The following is a 24,414-nucleotide window of genomic DNA, read 5'->3' on the forward strand; positions in this document are numbered from 1 at the left end:
AAATAACTAATAATCAACTTACTGAAACCATTCTACCAGCAAAATGGTTTCAGATTACAACTCTCTGAAACCATTGTACCAGATAAATGGTTTCAGAAGCAAAAACAATTAATAAATTACTCACTGAAACCATTCTACCAGTAAAATGGTTTCAGAATACAACTATGTGCAACCATTCTACAAGCTAAATGGTTTCAGAAGCAAATGACTAATAATCAACTTACTGAAACCATTCTACCAGCAAAATGGTTTCAGATTACAACTCTCTGAAACCATTGTACCAGATAAATGGTTTCAGAAGCAAAAACAATTAATAAATTACTCACTGAAACCATTCTACCAGTAAAATGGTTTCAGAATACAACTATGTGCAACCATTCTACAAGCTAAATGGTTTCAGAAGCAAACATTAGTTTTTAATTACCGTTTTATCTCATTTAATTAACTAAAAATAGTTTCAGGTCTCCAAAAATTTCATAAAATACACCAAAAGTTCCAGAATATTATCTACTATTTTCCTGGTATAATGGTTTCAGTGAGTTGGTTGAGTGGTGCGTGTTAAATTACAACACACAAGTAACGTATTTAGTAGACAAAAAATGAGATTAACGTAGTGAAAAATTGCGTTTTTTTTTCGGTGTCCAAATCAAACGAACCAAGTCTCTATTTGTAGACAAAAAAAAATTATGAATTTTGGTATAAAAATAAAAAAATAAAAAATTAATTTACAACGAAATAATTGAGTTCAAAGTATTAAATGAACAAAAATCACGCCCAGCCAACCATTGTGTGACACGTGTCCTACTTTTAAAAAGCAAATTTTTCTCTCTCCAGGTTGTAATCCAGTGTGGCGCAGGCGCTGGAATCTGATGGATCAGGATGATCTGGGCTGTCTGATTGATCAGACAGTCTTGATGAGATCAGATCTTGGCTGTCTGATGGAAATCAACGGTCTGTAACCATGGTCCTTCGGTACGCGCGCGACACTGGATCCGCGTCTATTAATGGGTATTTTGGGAAAAGAATGTGGGGGCGCGTGTATATGGTTGGTAAAATTACAGAAATGCTCATGTTGCTCTATTCTTTCAAAAATTAAAAGAATGGGTATTTTGGTCCAATTGAAAAGGTGCACCTTGCTAACTTAGACCTAACTAGGGTCTAAGTTAGAAAACCCCATATATATATATATATATATTATATAGGGAGGAATCAAATTATATCGGTGTAACATTTGAGTAATATTACTCTACTCAATAATGCTTTAACGAATAAAATTTTTACAAAATCCACAGTTGGATTGAAAACTTATATCGCGTAGATCATCTATGTTAAATTTTACAAAAATCTAAAATTGTTGGATATCTTATTGTGACTCGCCAAAATTTACGGTTTATGCATTTTTATTCAATACCGTTAATCTTGATCGTTTTCAATAACATATCAAATGATTTTAGATTTTTTTTTTAAATTTAACATAAATGAACTACGCGATAATAAGCTTTCAATCCAAACGGTGGATTTTGTAAAATTTGTATTCGTTAAAGCGTCAGTGACCGGTGTAACATTACTCAAATGTTACACCAGTGTAATTTGACACCAACTAGTTTGACACCAAAGGTTACACCTCTCAGTAACGTTTTAACCGATATAAATTTTATAAAATCCACCGTTGGATTGAAATTTTATATCATATAGATCATTTATGTAAAACTTCAGACAAATCCAAAATCATTTGATATGTTATTGAGATACATCAAAATTAACGGTTTATGTCTTTTTTATATGTCGTTAATCTTTATGTGTCGCAATAGCATATCAAATGATTTTGGATTTGTCTGAAATTTTACACAAATGATCTGAAATTCCGGCACGCAGTGGACACAATGCTACAGATGATGCTACAGCATGTGGTGTAGCATCACAAACGATGAATAAAATAAAGCAATAAATAGCAGAATAATAAATAACACAGATCGTTTGTTAACCCAGTTCAGTGCAACGTCACCTACTCTGGGGGATACCAATCCAGGAATGAATCCACTATAATAGCTCTAGTTCAAAGCCCTCGACCAACACCCGGTACTTGACTTATCGCCTAGACACTACCCGTGCAATCCTATCTAAGAACCTCTTAGATAATGAGACCCCGTCCCAAATTCCCTCTAACAACACGTACCATGTTGCTGTCAATAATAATAATCAAGATGGAGACACTCTCCTAGAAACTAGACCACACTCTTGCTTAAAAGCTTATGAGTGAATCACACACACTAACTCCGTGCTTCAAAGCTTAGGAGTAGCTTACAATTAACAACCAAAACACAGTCCTAAACTTGCATCAAATTGACACAAGAAAGGCTGACAAAAGACACAAACTCTAAACCTTAAAAACTCACACTTTGTAAAAAACACGGTTTAGAATACATGAGTAGAATAGCTTGAGGCTTCACATATTTATAGTCTTCGATTGTCTTGATGTGCAAGCTAGGTCTTCAGACAAACACAGCTGTAAAAATTGCGGCCAACCCTATATTATTTTCAGAAATATAATTTGTTTGTCACACAAAAATATAAATTATTATTTTCAAAAATATAACAAGTTATATTTTTGTTTTCAATAATAATTCTCAAATCGCCTTCAGCAAAACTTGTAGAACAAGCCACGTCTTGAATACTCGCACGTGTTTGGATATAAAAACGACTTAAATCTTCCTTTGATTTGAAAAAGAAATTCTGCGCAAAACAGAGTATCAGGATGCTGTACGATGATGCTACAGCATCGCGATCCAGCATCTGGCTGGTTGGCTTTTGCAAAATTTTAGCCAATCTCAAAAACACCAACAATCTCCCCCTTTGGCAAATTTTGGCTAAAACAACCTTAGGCCAGTGCATAGAGAGATACAGTCTAAACTTTCCTTCGAGTCAACATAAGCACACAACTAGGAAAGAAAGTAGAACGATGCTAAGCTATTTAAACTTTCCTTCGAGTCAACATAAGCACACAACTAAGAAAGAAAGTAAAAAGTTCATCAGATGAAAAGATAGCCAACACGTAAGCATCAGAGGCATGGAACAGCGGAACATAACACATCTAGCCTCAGAGTACAGATAGAGAGAAATAAACTCTCACATAGTGGATTCAAGATAGGAGAAATAAACTCCTTCATATTTAAGCAATGTCACAGAGGATAGGAAAAATAAATTCCTATATAAACATGCATATCATAAGTAGTAGAAAAATAAATTCTACCTACTCCCCCTCAATATATGCATAAACTTCACTCCCCCTCAAAACATGCATATAAACCAACATGCTATACTCGATGCTATAGCATTCTTCATCACATCATGCACACACAGATATTACTCCCCCTTTTTAGCCATAAATTTTGACAAATAAAGTCAGTACCATAGAATAGGAGCAAAATAAAGAGTACCACAGAGTATCAGAGCATATAGCATCACAGAGTGCAGAGCATAGGTCATCTTGGAGTATCAGACCCAAAAGATATGGATTGTGCATATAGAAAACCTGGAGTATCGGAGTCAAAAGACATGGATTTTGCATGTTACAATCCAGAGAGCATCAGGGCGTAGCCCACAAAATTAAAATCCGAAAAGGCATGCAAATAAAGCATAAACATGTCACATGGAAGGACTAGCATCAGAGTCCTCCTCCTCTACCTCAGTATCACCACCTGCATTATCATCAAGAACACCAGGATTGACATTGGAAAACACCTTTAGGTCAACAATCATTTGCTTCCTAGGCAAAACATCAGTTGACTGATTGACAGATGATGCAGCACAGTCTGCAGCATGTGTACCCTCAAACAGTCTAAAATCAAAAGACAAATCACAACCTCTCTTATCAGCCTCAATATAGATGCCATGATGTTGAGCTAGAACAATATCACACATCAGTGTAGGGAAGACTATAGGCATCTTCACAGCACATGACTTAATATCCAGAACAGTTTCATCAAGAATATAAGAACCAAACTCAAAAGGTGATCTGGTCCCTACAATATATATAAACCTAGCCAAACCTGTAGCCACATTATTGAAATGTGTAGTTGGAGCCTAGTTGGCTGCTACAATTTTGTTCAAGAGAGCATTCTTTGCAATGACCTTGGCAGCAAAAATGTTGTTTTGTTTAGGCCATACTTTCAACAAATTTCTTGCATTTCTCCTTAATCTTTTAGCAATTAGAGCAGGCGTCTTTTTAGGACTATCCCTAGCGTTGAGATTGTCCACATCAAATACATTGGAATCTGCAATATTATCTTTCTCAACAGATTCATCATGCACAAACAAGATATTCAAACTCTCATCAGACTGAGAGATCACAGCAGTGTTACTAGCAGAACCCTTCTCTTTATCAGGAATAATAACATTATCTGGAGATTGAGGTACAATTATGTTCTCCAAATTTTCCTGTGCTGCAGATGTTGTAGCATCATGTGCAGCATCCTTCTCAGGAAAACTCTTCTTGACATGTTCCAACACAGAGTCAATATCATCACCTTCCTTAGAATTTGTGAAACACAGCAGGGGAGAACACCACATAACTTCCTCTGACAAATACTTTCTCACCACAAGAAACATCCTTATCATCAACAGACACAACATTCTTACCAATTCTTCAGATGTTTCAACATTACCCATAACAGCGTGCATTACTAAATAAATTGAGAAGAAAACTGCACGCCACACTAGCAATAATTGCTATAACTCTTCAAATAGGCAAATCCCAAGTTTGCCTCGCAATTTTTTAAATTGGACTGCATCCAATGCCTTAGTAAAAATATCAGCAAATTTTTCTTCTGTAGCAACATTCTCAAGAGTCACAATACCTTCTTCAACTATCTCAGGAGCATCATCATGTGGGAGAGATGTTGTAGCAGCATCTGCAGCATCTAGCACAATTCCTTCTAGTGTATCATCTATTACCACATTTATTGATTTCATCATAGATTTGGTTATCAAGCAGGTTGACACATTAGCTTCTTCTTGAGGAACCCACAAATAACAATTGTCCTTTGATCTAACACCTTTCATTAACAAGTCACCATTGTCATTTGTAACTAAACATTCAGACTTAGTGAATTTTACCTTCATGCCTTGATCACATAATTGACTGATGCTGATCAGATTAGCAGTCAATCCTTTTACTAATAAAACATTATCAAGTTTAGGCAAGCTATTGTTGCTCAGCTTTCCTATACCCACAATCTCTCCTTTTGCTCCATCACCAAAGGTTGCAAAGGTAGCCGGGTAGGATTTCAAGTCAACAAGAAATTTGCTAATTCCAGTCATATGTCTAGAACAACCACTGTCAAAATACCAGTTTTCTCTTGATGATGCTCTAAATGATGTGTGAGCAATTAGGCTAGCTACCTTATTCTCGGGTAGAATAACATCACTAATCTTCATATCCATACTTTTAGGTTTCCATTCTTTCTGAGTGGGAATAGTCATAGGAGCTGGTTTAGGTTGAGAGTTTATGTCAGGATACCCATATAGTTTGTAACAGAAAGGTCTTATGTGCCCTTTTCTTCCACAGTGATGACATATCCAAGAGCGTCGCTTACCCTTATACCTGGTTCCATGATGCTGCTTAGGATGCTGCAGCGTCTTTCTAAGCATCCTTGTACTTTGTGTTTCCTTTGGATGTGTATACATGAGATCGGGATTATAGCCTCTGTGCTTGTTGACATTTTCATAGCTAAGCCCAATATGTTTAGGCTTTCGAACATTTTTCTCTAAAATTTCTTCTAGTTGACCATCAGCTTTATGAAGTTTATCAAGGTGATCATCATCTTTATACAACATATCAGAGAATTTTCTCAAACGCCAAATGTCAGCATTTAATTTTTCTTGACTTCCTTAGCTTCATCAAGATCAGAGGTTAGATAATTTACCTTCTTCTGGAGCTCATCCATCTTTGACATATTTTCAATTTTCTCTGCCTTCATGTGATTGATGGTTACCTTTTGTTTCTCGATAACTCTGCATATTTCTTCACTCTGGAAATATAGTTCTCTGTAGGAATCAGCAAGTTCTTCGTAGGTTACCTCTCCATCATAAGACTCATTATCAGAGTCATACTTTCCTGTAAAGGCCATCACCCGTTTTGCTGTATTGTCATCACATTCTCTTTCAGAATTTTTATCAGAATAAGTGGGTGACATTCCCCCTCTTTTAATTTTTAAAAACGTAGGACACTCAGCTTTAACATGACCATAACTCTCACAATCATGACATTGAACTCCTTTGCCTTTGTTTGGTCTTGAATTTTTGTCCATCATCTTCAAGACTTTGTTGAATTCTCTACCAAGACGCACAATTGCATCTAAAATACTTTCATCAGTCTCCATGTCACTCTGCACTTCTTCATCATCAGCATTGGAGACAAAAGCAATGTTCTTGTTCTTCTTTTTAGTTCTTTCATTTGTAGCCACCTCGTATGTCTGCAATGATCCAACCAGCTCATCCAACTTCATCTCAGAGATATCTTTGGCTTCTTCTATTGCAGTAACTTTGATATCAAATTTCTTAGGAAGAGACCTAAGCATTTTTCTTACTAATTTCTCTTCAGATATCTTTTCTCCCAAGGCATCAAATTGATTATCATAGTCAAGTATAGTCATGTGAAACTCCTGAATGGTTTCATAATCCCTCATTCTAAGATTTTCAAACTGAGTAGTGAGAATTTGTAATCTAGACATTTTTACCTTAGAGGTACCTTCATGAACAGTTTCGAGAATCTTCCAAGCTTCTTTTGCAGAGACACATTTTTTTATGAGTATAAAGATGTGTTTGTCCACCCCATTGTATAATGCATACAGTGCTCTTGAGTTTGCTAGAGCAAGCGCATCTTCTTCTTTAGACCATTCCTCCTCAGGTTTCAATTCAAGTGTTGACTTTCCTTCTTTGTCTACAATCACAGGGGGTCCCATCCTTTCAGAACAGCTTTCCAAGTTTTGCTATCCATGGATTTCAAGAAAGCCATCATTCGCGATTTCCAATAATCATAATTGGAACCATCTAGAAGAGGTGGTCTGGTGACAAATCCTCCTTCCTTGTCCATATTGCCAGAAAGTATCTTCCCTGGAGCTCACTCAAAACAGAACAGGGTGCCTGCTCTGATGCCAATTGAAATTCCGGCACGCAGTGGACACAATGCTACATATGATGCTACAGCATGTGGTGTAGCATCACAAACGATGAATAAAATAAAGCGATAAATAGCAGAATAATAAATAACACAGATCGTTTGTTAACCCAGTTCAGTGCAACGTCACCTACTCTGTGGGATACCAATCTAGGAATGAATCCACTATAATAGCTCTAGTTCAAAGCCCTCGACCAACACCCGGTACTTGACTTATCGCCTAGACACTACCCGTGCAATACTATCTAAGAACCTCTTAGATAATGAGACCCCGTCCCAAATTCCCTCTAACAACACGTACCATGTTGCTGTCAATAATAATAATCAAGATGGAGACACTCTCCTAGAAACTAGACCACACTCTTGCTTAAAAGCTTATGAGTGAATCACACACACTAACTCCGTGCTTCAAAGCTTAGGAGTAGCTTACAATTAACAACCAAAACACAATCCTAAACTTGCATCAAATTGACACAAGAAAGGCTGACAAAAGACACAAACTCTAAACCTTAAAAACTCACACTTTGTAAAAAAACACGGTTTAGAATACATGAGTAGAATAGCTTGAGGCTTCACATATTTATAGTCTTCGATTGTCTTGATGTGCAAGCTAGGTCTTCAGACAAACACATCTGTAAAAATTGCGGCCAACCCTATATTATTTTCAGAAATATAATTTGTTTGTCACATGTAACACCCCGAACTAAACTACCCTTAAAACATAATTTTTAAAAACTTTTAAAAGTAAATAGTCGAAGCGTTACGGAAAAACATTTTCAACATTCATGCACATAACATGAGAATCTACAGCGGAAAACGTTTAGGATTTTCATATATACAAAAGCATCAAAAGATATTTAATTTACATAAACCTTAAGTAAAAAGATACCACGTCGATATACGACGAAATTCAAACGTTCACCCCGACATGATGTTACAAATACCAGAGCACTAATTATACAACTCAACCAAAAGAAAACTAATACTAAAGGCAGCCTATACTGAGCTCCTCACCAAAAGTGCTCCCAAAGCGAACGATCGGCAAACTATACCACGTAACGAATCCTTAAACCTGATAACCTGGACGCCCAACGGTCCAGCACATAACACAAAACAGAGAGTTAGATAAACATAACCAAAATACAAATGCGAGTAGTGTACTCCACATTTCACAACCTGTCATGCAAATCTAACTCACGCGCATGCATCTCAAAACATCAATTACCAATTATACACAAATACACCAAAACATAGATACACATATCACATACCACAAATTCACTAGTTTCACGTCTTCGCGGACAACACATAACAATTATCACATTAACCCTAATGCAATCTAATGCCAAATATTCAATGTCATGCCAACTTAGACACGACTAATGCATGTGGTACCATCTTCTTTATCAGAGTATCATACCTCCGATATCCTTCTTTATCAGGTAAATTCCTGATATACTTCTTTATCGAACGAATCCGATATCCCTAAATCTCATGAATGCATGTATACATATACCTAACTATACTCACAAAGCACATAGCTTAAACCTAGTGGAACACAATCCACGTTTACTTCTTCAACGAATACGTTTCGATATCCTTCTTTATTAAGGTAACACAATACCCTAATATCCAAACATAATTATTAAACACATAATAATTAATTCCATCACATAAACATCATCCATAATCATCATAAGTAGTATTCACCTACAACATTCATCCATCATACATCGGCACAAAAGTAGTAACGGTTACAAGCCCATACTTGCTCCCGAAACCATCAAAGCAAACAAAACGGAAAACCAACTTTCCTTTCATTTTCAACTTAAGAAATTTGCATTTTTCAAAGGGGTAAATCGATTTCCTCATAAGGTAAATCGATTTACCTATTAAATTTTCAGAAAAACGTTAAGTCAGGGAGTAGGGAAATCGATTCCCATAGCTTGGTAAATCGATTTCCCCCTGCTAAGGCAAGGCAAAATCATCGCTAGGCTCATAGTGAGCTTCACCAAGGCAAGGTTTTGGGCTTCACCAAGCCAAACCAAAACATTAACAATCAATTCAAGCATGTTCCAAGCACTTTAACACAAATCAATTCATGCATCAATAATCACTAATTAACATGTTCATGATCAATTTTCTCAATAATCCCTAAACATCAAATTCATGACTAAACATAAGCAATTCATACTTTTGATCCACAAAACCATTCATTCATCAAGCTATACGAATCATAAACATGTTTTAATCATAGTTTTCATTCAACCTCCACAATCTCACAAAACCCTAAAATAAAATGGATGGAGAAAGTTTGGGAAAGGAGATATCGACAATCTCCCCTTTCTCTGATCATCCCCGATTATGGTTACTAACTCTCTTACCTCGAAAAAATGATCGAATCCTAGCTCTTGGTCTCTTCTCAAATTTCGTGATGCTCTCCCTCTTCTCCAAACCCTAGCTTTGCTTGTTCTTGCAAGTTTATGACAAATGAAGACTTGAAACTATTCGTGGTCATATATAGGATGTTGAATTAAGTCATGGCCACTAGATTATTCTTGCTCACCACTCAAAAGGATCTAGGCCACTCGATAAATGCTTGCTCACCAAGCCTAATTGCCATAAGTCATGATCTAATCTAATCCACTTTATTGCTCTTGCCCTAAAAGTCAACAAAGACAACTCAAGGCCCAATACTATTCCTTCCCTTGGCCCAATTTCGCCCCCCATAAGCCCTAACTCATAATCTCGCGCTCACTAACTTACGCTCGCGCCAAATAATTATACGTCGCGTAATAAAAAATTTACGCTTACCCCAACACATATATAAAAATATATAAAGTAACGATTTACTAAAATCGGGTCGTTACATCACACAAAAATATAAATTATTATTTTCAAAAATATAACAAGTTATATTTTTGTTTTCAATAATAATTCTCAAACCGCCTTCAGGAAAACTTGTAGAACAAGCCACGTCTTGAATACTCGCACTATATATGGGTGTGGTTATGGTGCATAAGCTTATTCTTTATGCACCATGCATAAACAATGACAATTACTCAACGCATTCCCCCATTTACTCCACGCACCTTCATATGTTACCTCATTACTCACGCGCCCCATTTACTCTGCGCGCCCCCATATGCTACCCCATTACTCGCGCGCCCCCAATTACTTACTCCCCCCATTTGCTTTGTGCACCCCCAATTGCCCCCATTTGCTTAGCGCACCCCCAATTATTTTTTTTCTCCCTTAGATTTCTTACGAGCCCCCCCCCCCCTAGTTTTTTTCTCCCACAGATTTCTAGTGCGCCCCCAGTTTTTTTTCCTCCTTCAAATTTCTAGCGCATCCCCCAAATTTCTACCGCGCCCCCCCCCCCCCCCCCCCATTTAATTACAATTTGTTTTTTAGGTTTTTATCATTTTTTTGATTTTTTGGTTTAAATTAAACAAATTAAATAAATTAGATAATAAATAAATAAATAAAAAACAAATAACATCACAAGGGTGCATAAAGTAAGCAGCAGAGGTGCATGTAGCATGAAAGAATACAGGTCCAACCCACAAGAAGGCCCAACGCAGCAACAAAGAAAAAAAAAGGGGGGGTGATCTGGACTGTTTGATTAATTAGATGATTCATGCTTGATCAGGAGGGTGGAAGCACTAAGGCTGTTTGATCAAGAATCAAAGGCTAAAATGGAATGACGCGTGGAAGTAACGATGCACGCACACACAGAGGATTAGCGCCCCTATGCATGATAACTTTTGCCTGTCCAAACTAGTAAATTAGTTAAGGGTCATGTTAACTCTTGTTTACCCACGTCGTTCCCAGTTAATTATTGAATTCAAAAAATTTAATGCTATATAGATAAAATACACATTTAACTTCAATAAATACTTTCTAAATTTGTTTCATAAGTGCACATGTTAACATTTTCCATTAATTGAATAAGTTAGTTAACATAGAGTACCGATGAAATTAATTAAATGTAATTGATTCAGGGTCTGTTTGGTAAAAATAAGCTATAAGCTAGCTGATAGCTGATAAGCTAGCTGATAGCTGAAAAGCTAGCTTATAGCTGATAGCTGAAAAGCTAGCTTATTGAAATTAAAGTGTTTGGTAAAATTAGCTTTTAAAGTGGTTATTAAATATAAAATTACATAATTAATAGTGGGTAGTTTATTTTTTAGAGTGGGTAGTTATTAAATTAAAGGGTAAAAATGGAATAAAGTGTAAAAAGCTATAAGCTCAAATGCTACTTGAAATAGCATCTGAAAAAAAGCTATAAGCTAGTACAAAAAGCTTGTTACCAAACACCTCTAATTTTTTGAAACAAGCTTATAAGCTCATATAATAAGCTATAAGCTAGCTTATTTGTGTTACCAAACAGAGCCTCAGTAGATAGTAGTATTTCAATTAGGGTCATCATAATTCATAATTACCCACGTCGTTCAAACTTGTTCCAGGTTTTAGGTTAAATTAAAAGCCCTCTCTTTCCATTTTTCTCTTCTCTTACAAAATCTCTACAATCCCAAACCAAAACCGTTACCATAAGTAATCGCAACACACTACTCTCGTAGATCCCTTCTTCTCAAACTCATTCCTCAAGCTTGTTTATCCCATTTTTCTGCATTCGCTTTGCTTCTCTAGGGTTTCTACGAACCACTTCCCTTTCTCCTCATCAAAGGCAAGCTATTTCTCCTGTCAAAAATCGTCATTCAATTGCAAACGATAATTAATTAATTAATAATTAATTAATTAATTATTATTTATTTTTTTTAATATTCGTTTGGACCATGCTTAATACTCTGACCGTGTTGTCGTATGCTTATGGTTAAGTTTGATGAACTTGCTATTTGCTCATGTGTTTGTTGCTTTGGCGGATATGATCATTAGAATATAAAGCCTTTGTGAATATTTTATACAGTTAAACCAAGTAAATAAACGGGAAAAATTTATGTTACTTTATTTTAGTCAATAATTTAGTTATTCAGAGTTGTTAATAATCGTGGATTGTGGAAAGTTAAATTTTGTTTCAAACTGTCAATTATTATTTTTCGCTACGACGAATTGTTTGGGAGAATCCGAGTTCGATTCTTGGTGGGAACAATTCTTGGCCACACTTTAGTTAACCCGCGACCGAACTCTGGATTACCTGACCCCCTCCCCTGGACCCGGACGTTTTTTTTTATGATAGCAGTCTGTTTTAGCCTATCCATAGATATATACTACAAACATTGGGAGAAGGGTGCTTATGGAAAGTTTTTAATGAAATTGGTGTTTTGGATGAATGACAACAAACAGTTATAATTATAATTTGTAAATTTGTAATTATATGAATTTCCTTAATTTTGATAGTGGATTAGGGCTTAGGGTTTTGAGAAGAATTTGCTGCCGTTTAGTGCCATTGTTATGTTATAATTGAAAATATATACATAAACAATTGCATTATCTCACATTGACATGATTGTGGTTTTATGTTTCTTTTTTACCAGGCTGTTAAATTGAATCGAATGATCGTGTTGCTACAACTAGGCTATTATTGAATTCAAACATGTTGAATGGGGAGCGAAGGTACTTTTGAACTTGTGTGCATTTGAAGCCACTAGAAATGGGATAGTGATGAGGGTGTTGGGTATTCAAAAGCTAATTTGTGCTTTTTTATGCATATCATGTTGTGATATGTCCTTCTACAAAACCAACTGTTTTTATGATCATATGATTGCGATGCTAACCACTTGGTTCTTTAAGTGAGGAAGTTTCAAATTTTGATCCCTCCTTTATGGCTTTATTATATATACATGAATATATTTTCATTAATTGGCTGCATAGAAGTTAATGATGATAATATTGCATGCACAGGTGGGCCTCTTCCACCAGAAGAGGTGGTATGACCGTGTTAGGGAAAATTGCTGTTCCAAAACCTATAAATTTACCCAGTCAGAGGTATTGATTTCTGGCATAACTATTTACCTTCCCAGTTAACTAGTATGGTTGGTTCATGATCTAAACATGTTTATTTTCTTTTGTTTTTTAAGGTTAGAAAATCATGGTCTGGACCCAGATCTGGAGATTGTACCTAAGTGAGCAAATATTTTATTAATCTGGATAGTAACTAGTAAGTCTTTTTCTGCTGCTTTTGTTCCTCTAGACTAGATAATTGATTCTTGTGTTGTCTTATGTTGATTAGGGGTTCCCTCAGCTGGGGCAGTAAGTCACCATCTTCTGCATTAAATGCATGGGGTTCTTCTCTATCTCCAAATGGCAGTGGCGGGACTAGTTCACCCAGTCAACTTAGTGCCCGCCCATCATCTGGTGGAAGTGGAACCCGGCCTTCAACTTCTAGTAGTGATAGGGCTTCTGAACTAAATACTAGAGCATTGGGGTCAAACTCTCGGCCTTCATCATCATCCGGGGGACCAACATCAATTCAGATTTCTCAGACATCATTGCGTCCTCGCAGTGCTGAAACAAGACCTGGTAGTTCAGAATTATCTCGATTTGCTGAACACGTGACTGAAAATTCAGTGGCTTGGAATGTTGCTAGAACTACAGAGAAACTGGTAGGCTTCTGTTTTTTTTTTTTTTTTTTGCAGTTGAGGCTTATGATACTATAATTAATCACTTCATACAATGCTTTTGTTGTAATTTATGGTATTAATAGATTGTTAGATTGATTTAACCAATGTTTAGATGTTGCACGGACAATGACAACAATTGACCTAGGAGTTTATTCTCCTGTAGCCAATAATTTCCCATTCCATACCATCTAACCTTCTATGGTTTGGGAACAATACATAGCTTGTCATTGAACATAGTTTCTAGGTTAATCGAAGTATTAGAATATCTAAAAATTATGTCAGAATGTTTTTTGTATCTTCAATTTTCTTAAAATACATTGGATATTTGGATGGGTGTTGTGATGTTTAATTCATGCCATATGACTTGCACCATTCAGTAGGAAAAGGGCTTTGGTTGTGGTTGTTATATAATTATATTTGTCAATCAATTCAATAATTGAGTAGACAATTGTGGTGTTTATCTGTGTTACTGCTCTGCAGCATGTTTCATGACCTCCCTGAGGCATGCATAGGGAGCACTGCGTCACATTTTGATGGTGTGTCCATTACAGTTACTACTGCAGTGTTGCTGGTGCTACATAGATGAAGATCCCACTTTGCCCTTCTGTTTTCCCTATCTAGAAAAATCCAATGTCCTCCCACTTCCACCTCTCTTTTCTACTTTCAGCAGCCCAACTGTTTTCTGGTTATTTTCCAATGAGCCGGTGGTTTTTTTGGCAAAGTCCCATCTTCTTGCCGACATGTTTTTTGTCCCAAGCCTCGCATTTTCCAGCAACTTACTTATCGTCTTTACTCTTTACCCCTCTGCTGATTCAGAGATGTTCTTTGTTGATTCAGTTCCAATCTTTTCTCCATTGTTCCCAGGTCTGATTCAACACATCTTTGAATTTTCTTACTTTTTTTGGCTGTGATGCGTACTTAGCACCTCACAAAATGCTAGTTTTGATCTCATGAGTGTATTCATATTGTTCTTTTTATTTTTTTAAATTAATTGCACCATGTCTTTTAAAATAAAAATCTTCCTTCCACGGTGCATTTTATTTTAGTTGTTGTGTCTAGATTATGAATTTGATTGATAATATGTCTTCAGGTCTTTCTTTTCTCTTTTTTTTTTTTAAATAAAAATTGTGTTTATATGCTTGCGTAATAAAACTGTTAGTTATGTATCTATAATCTTTGGAATATTCGCGGGTAACCTTGCTGTCAGCTTATTTGTATCGCTATCAAGGATTGGTAACCGGTCTTTATAATATATTTTGTGGAAACACTCAGTTATCTAATTGAGAAGTAATTTTAGTGGTTGTTTCTAAATTTCATTCCCTGCATTTGTTTCAAATTTTCAGGATTCATTTATTTTGTTTCAAATTGTCAGGATTCATTTATTGAAATAACTTCTGTAATCCCTGGGTGATATAATGATGTGAGTACTATTACCGTGTACCTTTTAAAAAGTGTTTGGCCAACATTTATATCATTCCCAATAGTAATAATAAATAAAAGTGGGCTGCTGAGGTAGTTATGGAATTAAAAAATTAAAAATTCACCCCTACCTCATTGGAATATACTTTCCCAAACACTCTTAAGAACAAATTTTTTAACCTTGTAAAAAACATACGAATACACTGGAATGAATCCTCTCTATTTTTTCCCCTCATGTTCTCTCAAGTCTCCAAATCTCAACCCTTAAATCTCCTTTTTCTTCAATGTAAATCCGCTTCCTCTCTCCTTTACATTGGAAGGTGGGAGTTTCAGCTGACTCTCATGTGCTCATGTCACATGAGAAGATGAGGATCCATTTCCGGAATACAGATTTTCTACCTATATTTTCCTGGATTGTGTTTTGAATTATATGACAAAACCTTATATTAGTGGATTTAGAGTTGCACTAGTTAGAGTAATGCTACAGTAGTATTTGACCTTATTTTTTGTAAAAATAACACCATGGAGTCATTAACTCTTTCCAAATTTCTTTGAAGTTCTCGTGTTTTAATTATTTGAAGGTATGTTATCAAAGTTGATTTTTCATCTGCGTCTGATATTGTACCACTGTCCTAATGTAGGGGATTACACAATGCAAGAATGATGATTTTTCTTTGAGCTCTGGAGATTTTCCTACTCTTGGTTCTGAGGACACATCTGTACATAATTTTGAGTTGCAAGGTAGCATATTATGCATAACTATTATCAGTAATAAGGAGATTATAGTTTTATATTTATTACTCCCTCCAGTCCCTCCTTATTATCGTCATTTTCAGTTTTCAATGATAACTTCTTTCTTCCAATTAACTCACTATTTAGTATTGTGCATCACTCCCAAGTGTTCATTTTAACTTGCTAATAAAAAGACGTGTCTCTTGAAGTGAACCATTGTGATGGGGGGGAAGATGAAACGCTAGCTACTATGATTCTTTTCAGGAAATCAAAAAAACTTTATTTTGGCATTTTCATTGTTTCCATAAAAAATATAGACAATTGTTTACTTGAGAGTCCCTTATCTCCTTTTTAGCAAGTAAAACTAATACACATTTTAGAAAATGTTATCACAAAGTAAACGGGCCCTGTTTCTACGTGTTTTCATTTGCAATTTCTTGTAAGGATGTCTTATCCTCTAGCTTTGTACTATTATTTCCTTAATAACCTTTTAAAAACGGGAAAACTTTACAGCTTGTCTTTAGTTTAAATTGAGCTACGTAACTTGCTTGTACATATCAGTGTAGTAGTAGTGTTATAACTCTGGAATTTGAAATTTACTTTTTCTTTATCAATTCAGGTTTCCACTATATTTTGTCTGAGTTATATCTAAAACTAGTGACTTCAAGATCCTAGGATGTATTTGTTGATATCTAATGAGGTCTTCAGAAATGTTTAAGATTTAATTTATTACTTATTGTGAAAAGTTTATGTACCATTGGCAGACCATGATTCGCATATTCGGCCTGGCTCTTCTGCTGGACTTGGGAGAGAGAAAAATGAGACATCTACTGTTGGTTTGTCTTCGTGCTCTTGATGTTATATTAATATGTGTGTTTGGTTTTGGTTCTGCCTATTTATGCTCTTAGGGTTTTGTGATTTTCATTGATAGTCATGATTTTGTGTTGCTTGTGTTATAGATGATGTTCCTGTTCATACAACTGTGAAGGGTGAAACTGAAAACTCTTGGAGAATTGATCAGGCTTTCAATGAGGATGGTATTAGCCCTGGAAAAGAGAAATGGAAGGGGAATCTCCATCATCACTATCCTAATGCTGGTATTCTTCCTCAACACTTTAACACTTGGCGTGGTGCTCCAGTAAATAACCATCAAGGTGATATTTGGTTCAGAGGTCCACCTAACAGTCCTCCATTTAGAACGCCTGTTGCTCCTAGTGGCTTCCCAATTGAACCATTTCCATTTTATCGTCCACATATTCCTCTTACTGGTCTTGCCAATTCACCTCAAGTTCCCCTTCCTGGAAGTAGTCCAACAGGGCAGCATAAGAATGGAGAAGTCTACCGGCCCCATATGCCTGATACTTACATTCCTCCAGGTATGCTATTGAGACGTGGTTTCTATCCTGGCCCCATGGCCTATGGTGGATACTATGGTCCTCCAATGGGCTATTGTAATTCTAATAAACAAGATATTCCTTTCATAGGAAGAGCAACTGGACCCTCTGTTTGTAATTGGAACCTAAGACATAATCCACCTGAACCTGGCAATTCACACGGTAGATCTGGTGGACATGGTCCTGCAGTAAAACCATTGGCATCAGAGCCGATAGAGTCCAGTCATGCTCATGATACTGCTAGACCATACAGAGTTCTCCTTAAGCAACACAATGAGTTGGATGGAAAAAAGGAACCAACAAACTGGGAGAACTCATTTACAGCGAATCCATCATATGCCAGTTGGAAGGACCAGCCAAGAATGCCGGTCCAGGAGAGTGATCACAGAAGGAACGTGGAGATGGATTTAAGGAGGAAAAGTGGTCAAGGCAAAGAAGCTTCTTCTCAAACTTCGGGAAATCAAGGATCTATTTCTGTCAATAATGCCAAATCTCTTGAAAGAACTGGAAGCTTTAACAAATTTGATAATATTTCAGAAAGGAAAGGGGATGGTGTTGCTTCTAATACACTAGGAATTGCATCAAGACCGTTTGCCCATAAAGATTCCACTATATTTCAAAAGATTGAGCTTTTAAATGCAAAAGCCAGGGCTAATTCATTTACTAAAAGTAAAGAGGAGAGGTTGAATAAATTTAATGCTGGTAGCCATGTGGAAAATGAAAAAAGTGCTGGTGTTGTAGTTCTTGAGGCAACCCTAGCCACTGAAGTAAACAATCCAACAGTTTGTGGAGTCGGTGTTTTTGGAGGTGAAATTTTTTTTGAGTCATCTTTCAATGGAACACCTACATCCAGGTTGGCCATAACTATTGTATATTAACTACCCCATTTGTGGTTCATTTATGTGGTGAAAGTATTGAAATGCTCTTCTACAGGAAAATTTCTCACAGCGTGCAAGGCAGAGGCAATCATCGTAAGGGAAGGCTCTATACTCAAGATGCTGGTTGGCGGAAGAAATCCGAGGTCATAGATTCTTCAACTTCATCAGGTACACAGTTGGAAACATCTAACATTCTTGTTGGCGAGCATCAAATATTTATTGATGCCTATGAAAGGTCTGGGTCCTATAACCAAGTAAGGCGCAAAGGACAACCTATGCAAAGCTTATCCCATTCGACCGATAGCTGTGAACAGGTAATGTAGGCACCATTTTTGTACGTTACTACTTGTTATTCTTGCATTTAACTCTTGCACAAATTTTAAAATCTTCAGCGTGCTAAAACAAAAGAGCCATCCAAGCAACAGACTAAGCAACTGCAGGTAGAAGAGGAGGAGTGGAATAAAAAGCACAGTGCTAAATCTCTAGCAAAGTTAGAGGAGGTAAACAAGCCCACAGAAGCAGTTGAAGGGTCAATGCATAAAGCATATGCTGCGAGTTCCCCCCTACAGAATAAGCAAGAAGAACTTCAACCTTCTGAATCAGCAACAGTATGGGGAAAATCTGGAGCAGCCAATTCTTCTGTAATTCCTAATGGCAATGGTGCGTGTCAGAATGTTATGAATCATAATCAGTCGGTGACCTTGTACCAGAATGTTAATTGTGCTGATGCCACCGATGCCTTACAGGCTCAAAACAGTGTTGCCTCTAAGCAGAGAAGAACCGGGTATAAACAAAAGCATAATCTTTCTCTAAGTAAGACTTTGAATGTTTCAGCAGCCCCGAAAGTTGAGAATGACACAAAAGTTGAGAATGACACAATGACTTGTGTTAATGTATCTTCTGGCGTTTCTACGAATGATGTAAGTTCAGCCTTTGTCTCAGGCTTACCCATGAATTCAATTTCTATGGTTGTGTCATCAGTAAACCAGAAAAAGAAGAATAACAGGAATAAGAAAAACAAACAGAAAGTTGAAGAGATATCCTTGGCTGCATTACCAACTGCAATATCGAAGGAAGCCGGAATTTCTAGAAGCTCTGTTGAAAATAAACTCAAGGAAGACATCAAATTAGATCAGAGATCACTTCAGTCATCATCCTTGTCTAAAGATCCAAACCAGTATTCAGAGCAAAAATATTCAGAAAATGAAGAATCATATGGTAGAATGAATAACCGGTTGAAATCACAACATTCTCGTAGGATGCCGAGAAACATGCAGGCTAATAGACAAGCAGAGAAATCCCACAGGATTGATGCTTTGATGTGGGCACCTGTTAAACCACCGAACAAGATAGAGATCTTGGACGAATCAAGTGAGAAAACTAAAATGGAGGCATTTGTTCCTGCAGAGAGTAATCAGCAGGTGCATAATTTGAAAAATAAGAGGGCTGAACTGGAGATATATATTCCAAAACCTGTTGCAAAAGAAATGGCTCAACATGGAAGTTCCCAACAAATGTTGTCCTCATTAAGTCAGGTTCCTACAGATGAATGTGTTGAAAGAGTTGATTCTGGTTCTCAAGCCCCCCAGTTAACTCGGCATACTATTCTAGGTGTTGGAATAGTGGGTTCTGTCAAGGAGTCTAAAAATGGAGATAACAAGCAGACTAGGGCTTGGAAGGGAAAAGCACATGGATCATGGCGGCAAAGGAATTCAACAGAATCAAATGATGTGCATGAAAGTATTCAGATACCGATGGAGTGTCTAAAAGTGCAGATATCTGAAACAAGAGGGCAATCGAAGCATGCTAATGACACTATTAAAGCGGATGGCTTAAACGATGCAGAGAATCACGATTCAGCTGTTCCAGTTTCTGATCCTATTATTAAAGATCATAAAGCAATGGTCAGGGAAAGACGGGTTCCTTTTCGACGACAGAAGGGCACAGGGGTGAACCACAATGCTGGGGAGCACAATCAACCAGATATCAATGCGGTTTTGAAGGAAAATCAAAGTGTTGGGGAATGTGTTTCGTCCCACTGGCAACCCAAATTTCAGGCATCACATAATCCGACAGGAAATAGACCCAACAAAAAGGAGTTTACTCATGTTAGTGTATCGTTTCCAGATGATTTAGACAAAGGGTCTAGCTCTCTTGTGGCGCAACCTCCCAGCCAATCAGTCTCTGAAAAGAGAACGGGTAGAGAAGCTCCAAAATTCTGGAATCCGGTAGCTGCAAGAGGGAGTAGAAATGCTCCACCAGACGGCCGTCCCCTCACCCCAAATCAGGTTGCTGTTATCTCGAGTGAGCAGGATCCAACAAGTATGGATCCTAGACATCAGCATCACCCATCACCTGGGGTTCGCAGAAATGGAAACCAAAGTAGTTTTGGAAAGGGACGTGAATCTCAGCGAGATTGGAAAATACATGCACAAGATTACAGATATCATAACCGGGAAAGACAGTGTCCTCCAAACTTTCATTCTGAATACCGTTCTGTTGGGCCGCATGGTGACAGAAAATCAGACAACTCTGAACGACCTAAAGATGGTAACTATGGTGCCGGGGGAAGATTTAGGGAGAGGGGTCAAACTTACTCGAGACGAGGTGGCGGAACCTTCTCTGGGCACTAGCTAGATTGGTGGTTTCAATTAGAAGCTGTTAATGATTAGTGGTTATACTCCAACGTGGTTTATATGCTCCACCAGAAGCCGTATTTATTAGTGCTTTGTTCAGCTTGTTCATTTCATCCTTTTAGTTTTGAATCGTACAGTTATTATGTTATGATGATGCCTCCTCTATTAGAGGCTGGGGAGAGAAAAAGGTTTTGATGGCTCTCCCGTGGTTTATTAGTTTCTGATTGAAAATAGTAATTTGTTAGTTGATATTATTATTATTATTATTATTATTATTATTATTATTATTATTATTTTTGAAAACTTGGTATCCGGCTCTTGGACCGACTAATTCAAGGGGACCAATCTCACCGCCCACTTGCGGAGACTCTATTTAAAGCCAGAGTTTTTTTTTGCTCTGTATGGACATAGCCGACCGAAATTGGCACCAGTGAGAATCGAACCTAAGACCTTGAGAGGAGCATACTCCAAGGGCCCAAGCCAACACCACTCGACCAACCTCAAGTGGGTTTTATTATTATTATTATTATTATTATTATTATTATTATTATTATTATTATTATTATTATTATTATTATTATTTTATTATTATCTATATATATCTATATTATATTATACATAGCGAGATTCTCACATAGCTCCCTCGTGCATTCTCATAGAAATGCATTCTCATAGAAATTGCTTAGGTGTTAGAGAGTTTGCTTACGTGATATTCAATTGAATCTTTTCTAATCCTTTATTTTTAAAAAAAATCTTCTAAAATAAGATGTAAAAAAAATGAATAAAAAAAATCTTCTCAAACAAAGATTAAAAAAATAAATCTTCGTATCCCAAATAAAAAAATTTGTATCTCACTTTATTGGATTGATTGTTGGATATATACAAATTAATCTGTAATAAAAAAAACAATTAAATTAATCGTGTATATATATATATATAGGGTTTGTTAATACACACCTACTCACTTTTGTGAAGGTGTGTATTAGCATGATACAACCTTATTTTTAATTGGTCACAAAAAAGCTCACCTCTCCAATTGTGGTTTTTTTTTTTGCTTAAAGTAACTTCGCTTCAAACCAATCATGCTAGTACGGTGAAGAGAAAGAAGAAAAGCTTGTCCATGGAATGGAAGTGGTTCTTTAACATTTTAATCATCAATTTATTTTATTTTTTTCAACAAAAACATTTAAATAATTAATCAACTTATTTCATTAAAAACTAGCTTCTCAAGAAGACAATGAAGACTTAAAAAAGGTTGGAGGACATTGGATTTCGGTGAGAAGAATCCAATTGCAGATAATTGGATTTTGGCGAGGACGTTGGAAAATCCATCCAGGTGCAGCAACAGCAGTGAGAAGAGGAAGAATGAATTTAATTAAGAGAATTTTTAATTGTAGAATTATATGTCAATTACAATCATGTCCTTTGGCCTTCCCTTATTTTAAAATAAAAGCAAGGGCATTTAATGTCAAATTAAAAAGGTGTATCATGCTAAAGCACACCTTCACAAAAGCAAGGGCATATATATGTTTTTAATTCCTATAAATATCTTAACTTTCATTTTTAGTCCCTCTAAAATTTTTCTTCAAATAATAGTCCTAAAAGTTTTCATCTCCAAAATTGGTCCTGCTGTTAACTTCCTCTAACAGAAGCTAATGTGGTATGATGAAGTGGCGATCGTTAGTGACTAGATATCACTTGGATGGTATACATATGACAAGGGGAATTTTTTTTTTCTACCCCAACAATCATCTCTATACCCCAACAATTTTTAAAATATGTCCATTCTACCCTTATCTTACCCAATTATATTTTATTATTTTTTACTTTGTTGTTTTATAACTTTTTCGGTAGACTGTTCCGGTACGTAATTTTCTTTCCGGTATAATAATTTTACCGGCACACTTTAAAAAGTGTTCCGGTTTGAAAAATGTCCAATTATTTTTACCGGAACACTTTAAAAAAAAATGTTCCGGTTTGAAAAATGTGCAAAGTCCTTACTAATACATACCGGAACACACTTTTGAAAAGTGTGCCGGTATTATACAAGTGTTCCGGTATTGTTCACTTTTCCAATATGATTTCATATCTTCTGGCTTGAAGTAGCATTACATATTTCAGACGATCTACTAAGAAATAAGGTATATGCATTTTCCAACCACTTAATTGGCTCTGCATTTATGTCAAACATTGACCAAACATAAAATTAGAATTACAATCATCAGGAAAGTCTCACACCAACAAACCAGAATAAAAAAGACATAAAACACCAATCAAATGTACTACCAAATTATTGTTTAAATTATATTTTTACTTTCCTTTCAATGTTTATTTGTTGCTGATATTACAAACAATGGTTTTCTCGGTATGCAATGGGTTTGAAATCCTATGTTGAGTGTCTCACTCCTATGTCATAATAGATCTGAACACTTGCCTGGGATTAACTTATGTATACAAGTGTAAGGAACTCGAGAAAACTCATCCAAGATGTTTATTAGAAACACTCACTATTCAAGGAACTTGGGGTGAGGTCTTCTTCCACAAACTGATAAATGTAAATTAATAGTTTTCACATTTCAAATAACTTTGAAAATTGAAACTCATTATGTCCTTTTTTCAGGAATGAATACGAGAATGTGAGTTTCCAAAAAGTCAAGAATGAACTCTAAAAATAAAACCATACTCACAATTATGGGAACCACTGCTTTTGGAGCTTTGGCAATTGAAAGTCACTTCAAAACAAATCTTTATGCTACAATTTTCAATATCAAAAGAAGCAGGTTACAAATCTTATATACAAAACACAATTTTTTTTTTTTACGGTGTCAATAATACACAAATTGAAAAAGAGTGCCTGTACAATTAAAGAAAAAACAATTAAAAAACGCACAGTGAAATTATTGGGGTAGAAAAAAAAAATTCATGACAAGGTTGGTATTGGGCCTGTTTGTTTGAAATTTAAAAAAAAAAATCATTTTTGTATAGAAATTTTGGGTTTGTTTGTTTCAGGTTTAAAAAATAGATTTTCTTTTTGTATTTTTGAAAATAGATTTTTTAAAACCGGTTTTAAAAAAATTACAATTTTTTTTATATTCATTTTTTCTAAATTGAAACACTAATTTTGACGTCATATAACATAAACACACATTATTTGAGATCAAAACATAGTCAAAATCACATTTTTTTTTCAAAAAGTTGTATTTCAAAAATGATTTTTATGAAAATCTATTTGAAATAGCTTCAAAATCAAATGATTTTTCGAAATTTTGATATTAAAAAAAAATCAATAAAATGATCAAATACATATAATAACATTTTAAGAATAACTGTTTAAACAAAATGTTCATTTGAAGCTTTTATAAAAAGTTTTTTTTATGTAACACTATAAGAATCTATTTTGAAAAAATTTATAACAAACAGGCCCTTTGAAAAAAAAGTTTTGTAAAAAAATCTTTAAAATCTCATAAAATCATCAAGACTTTTTTTGACAAAATTCTCTCATAAAATCTTAATTCAATACACCCCCTATTTGTCATTTGTTTACAATCGTTAAGATATATTTTTTTAAGATAGTGAGGGATGATGAATGATAAA

At 35.8% G+C, this 24,414-nt stretch overlaps 1 protein-coding gene and 1 long non-coding RNA gene across 2 annotated transcripts; one reads left to right on the top strand and one right to left on the bottom strand.

Annotated features, from left to right (window-relative positions):
• Positions 1-8,013: 8,013 nt before the first annotated feature.
• On the bottom strand, positions 8,014-9,676 carry LOC123894180. Its single transcript, XR_006803654.1, has 2 exons — positions 9,562-9,676; positions 8,014-8,257 (listed from the first exon to the last, which is right to left on the bottom strand). It is a non-coding gene; the product is annotated as an uncharacterized LOC123894180 (long non-coding RNA).
• Positions 9,677-11,561: 1,885 nt separating this feature from the next.
• Positions 11,562-21,112, top strand: LOC123894181 (protein MODIFIER OF SNC1 1-like). The gene is made up of 10 exons (XM_045944098.1): positions 11,562-11,867; positions 12,676-12,754; positions 13,043-13,126; positions 13,219-13,263; positions 13,371-13,743; positions 15,822-15,921; positions 16,677-16,748; positions 16,872-18,159; positions 18,240-18,498; positions 18,577-21,112. Exons 2-10 carry the CDS (start codon positions 12,735-12,737, stop codon positions 20,815-20,817), a joined length of 4,482 nt encoding a protein of 1,493 aa, XP_045800054.1. The 5' UTR covers positions 11,562-11,867; positions 12,676-12,734; the 3' UTR covers positions 20,818-21,112.
• The last annotated feature ends 3,302 nt before the right edge of the window (positions 21,113-24,414 follow it).

Source organism: Trifolium pratense, linkage group LG7 (genome assembly GCF_020283565.1).
Source record: "Trifolium pratense cultivar HEN17-A07 linkage group LG7, ARS_RC_1.1, whole genome shotgun sequence".
NCBI lineage: Eukaryota > Viridiplantae > Streptophyta > Magnoliopsida > Fabales > Fabaceae > Trifolium > Trifolium pratense.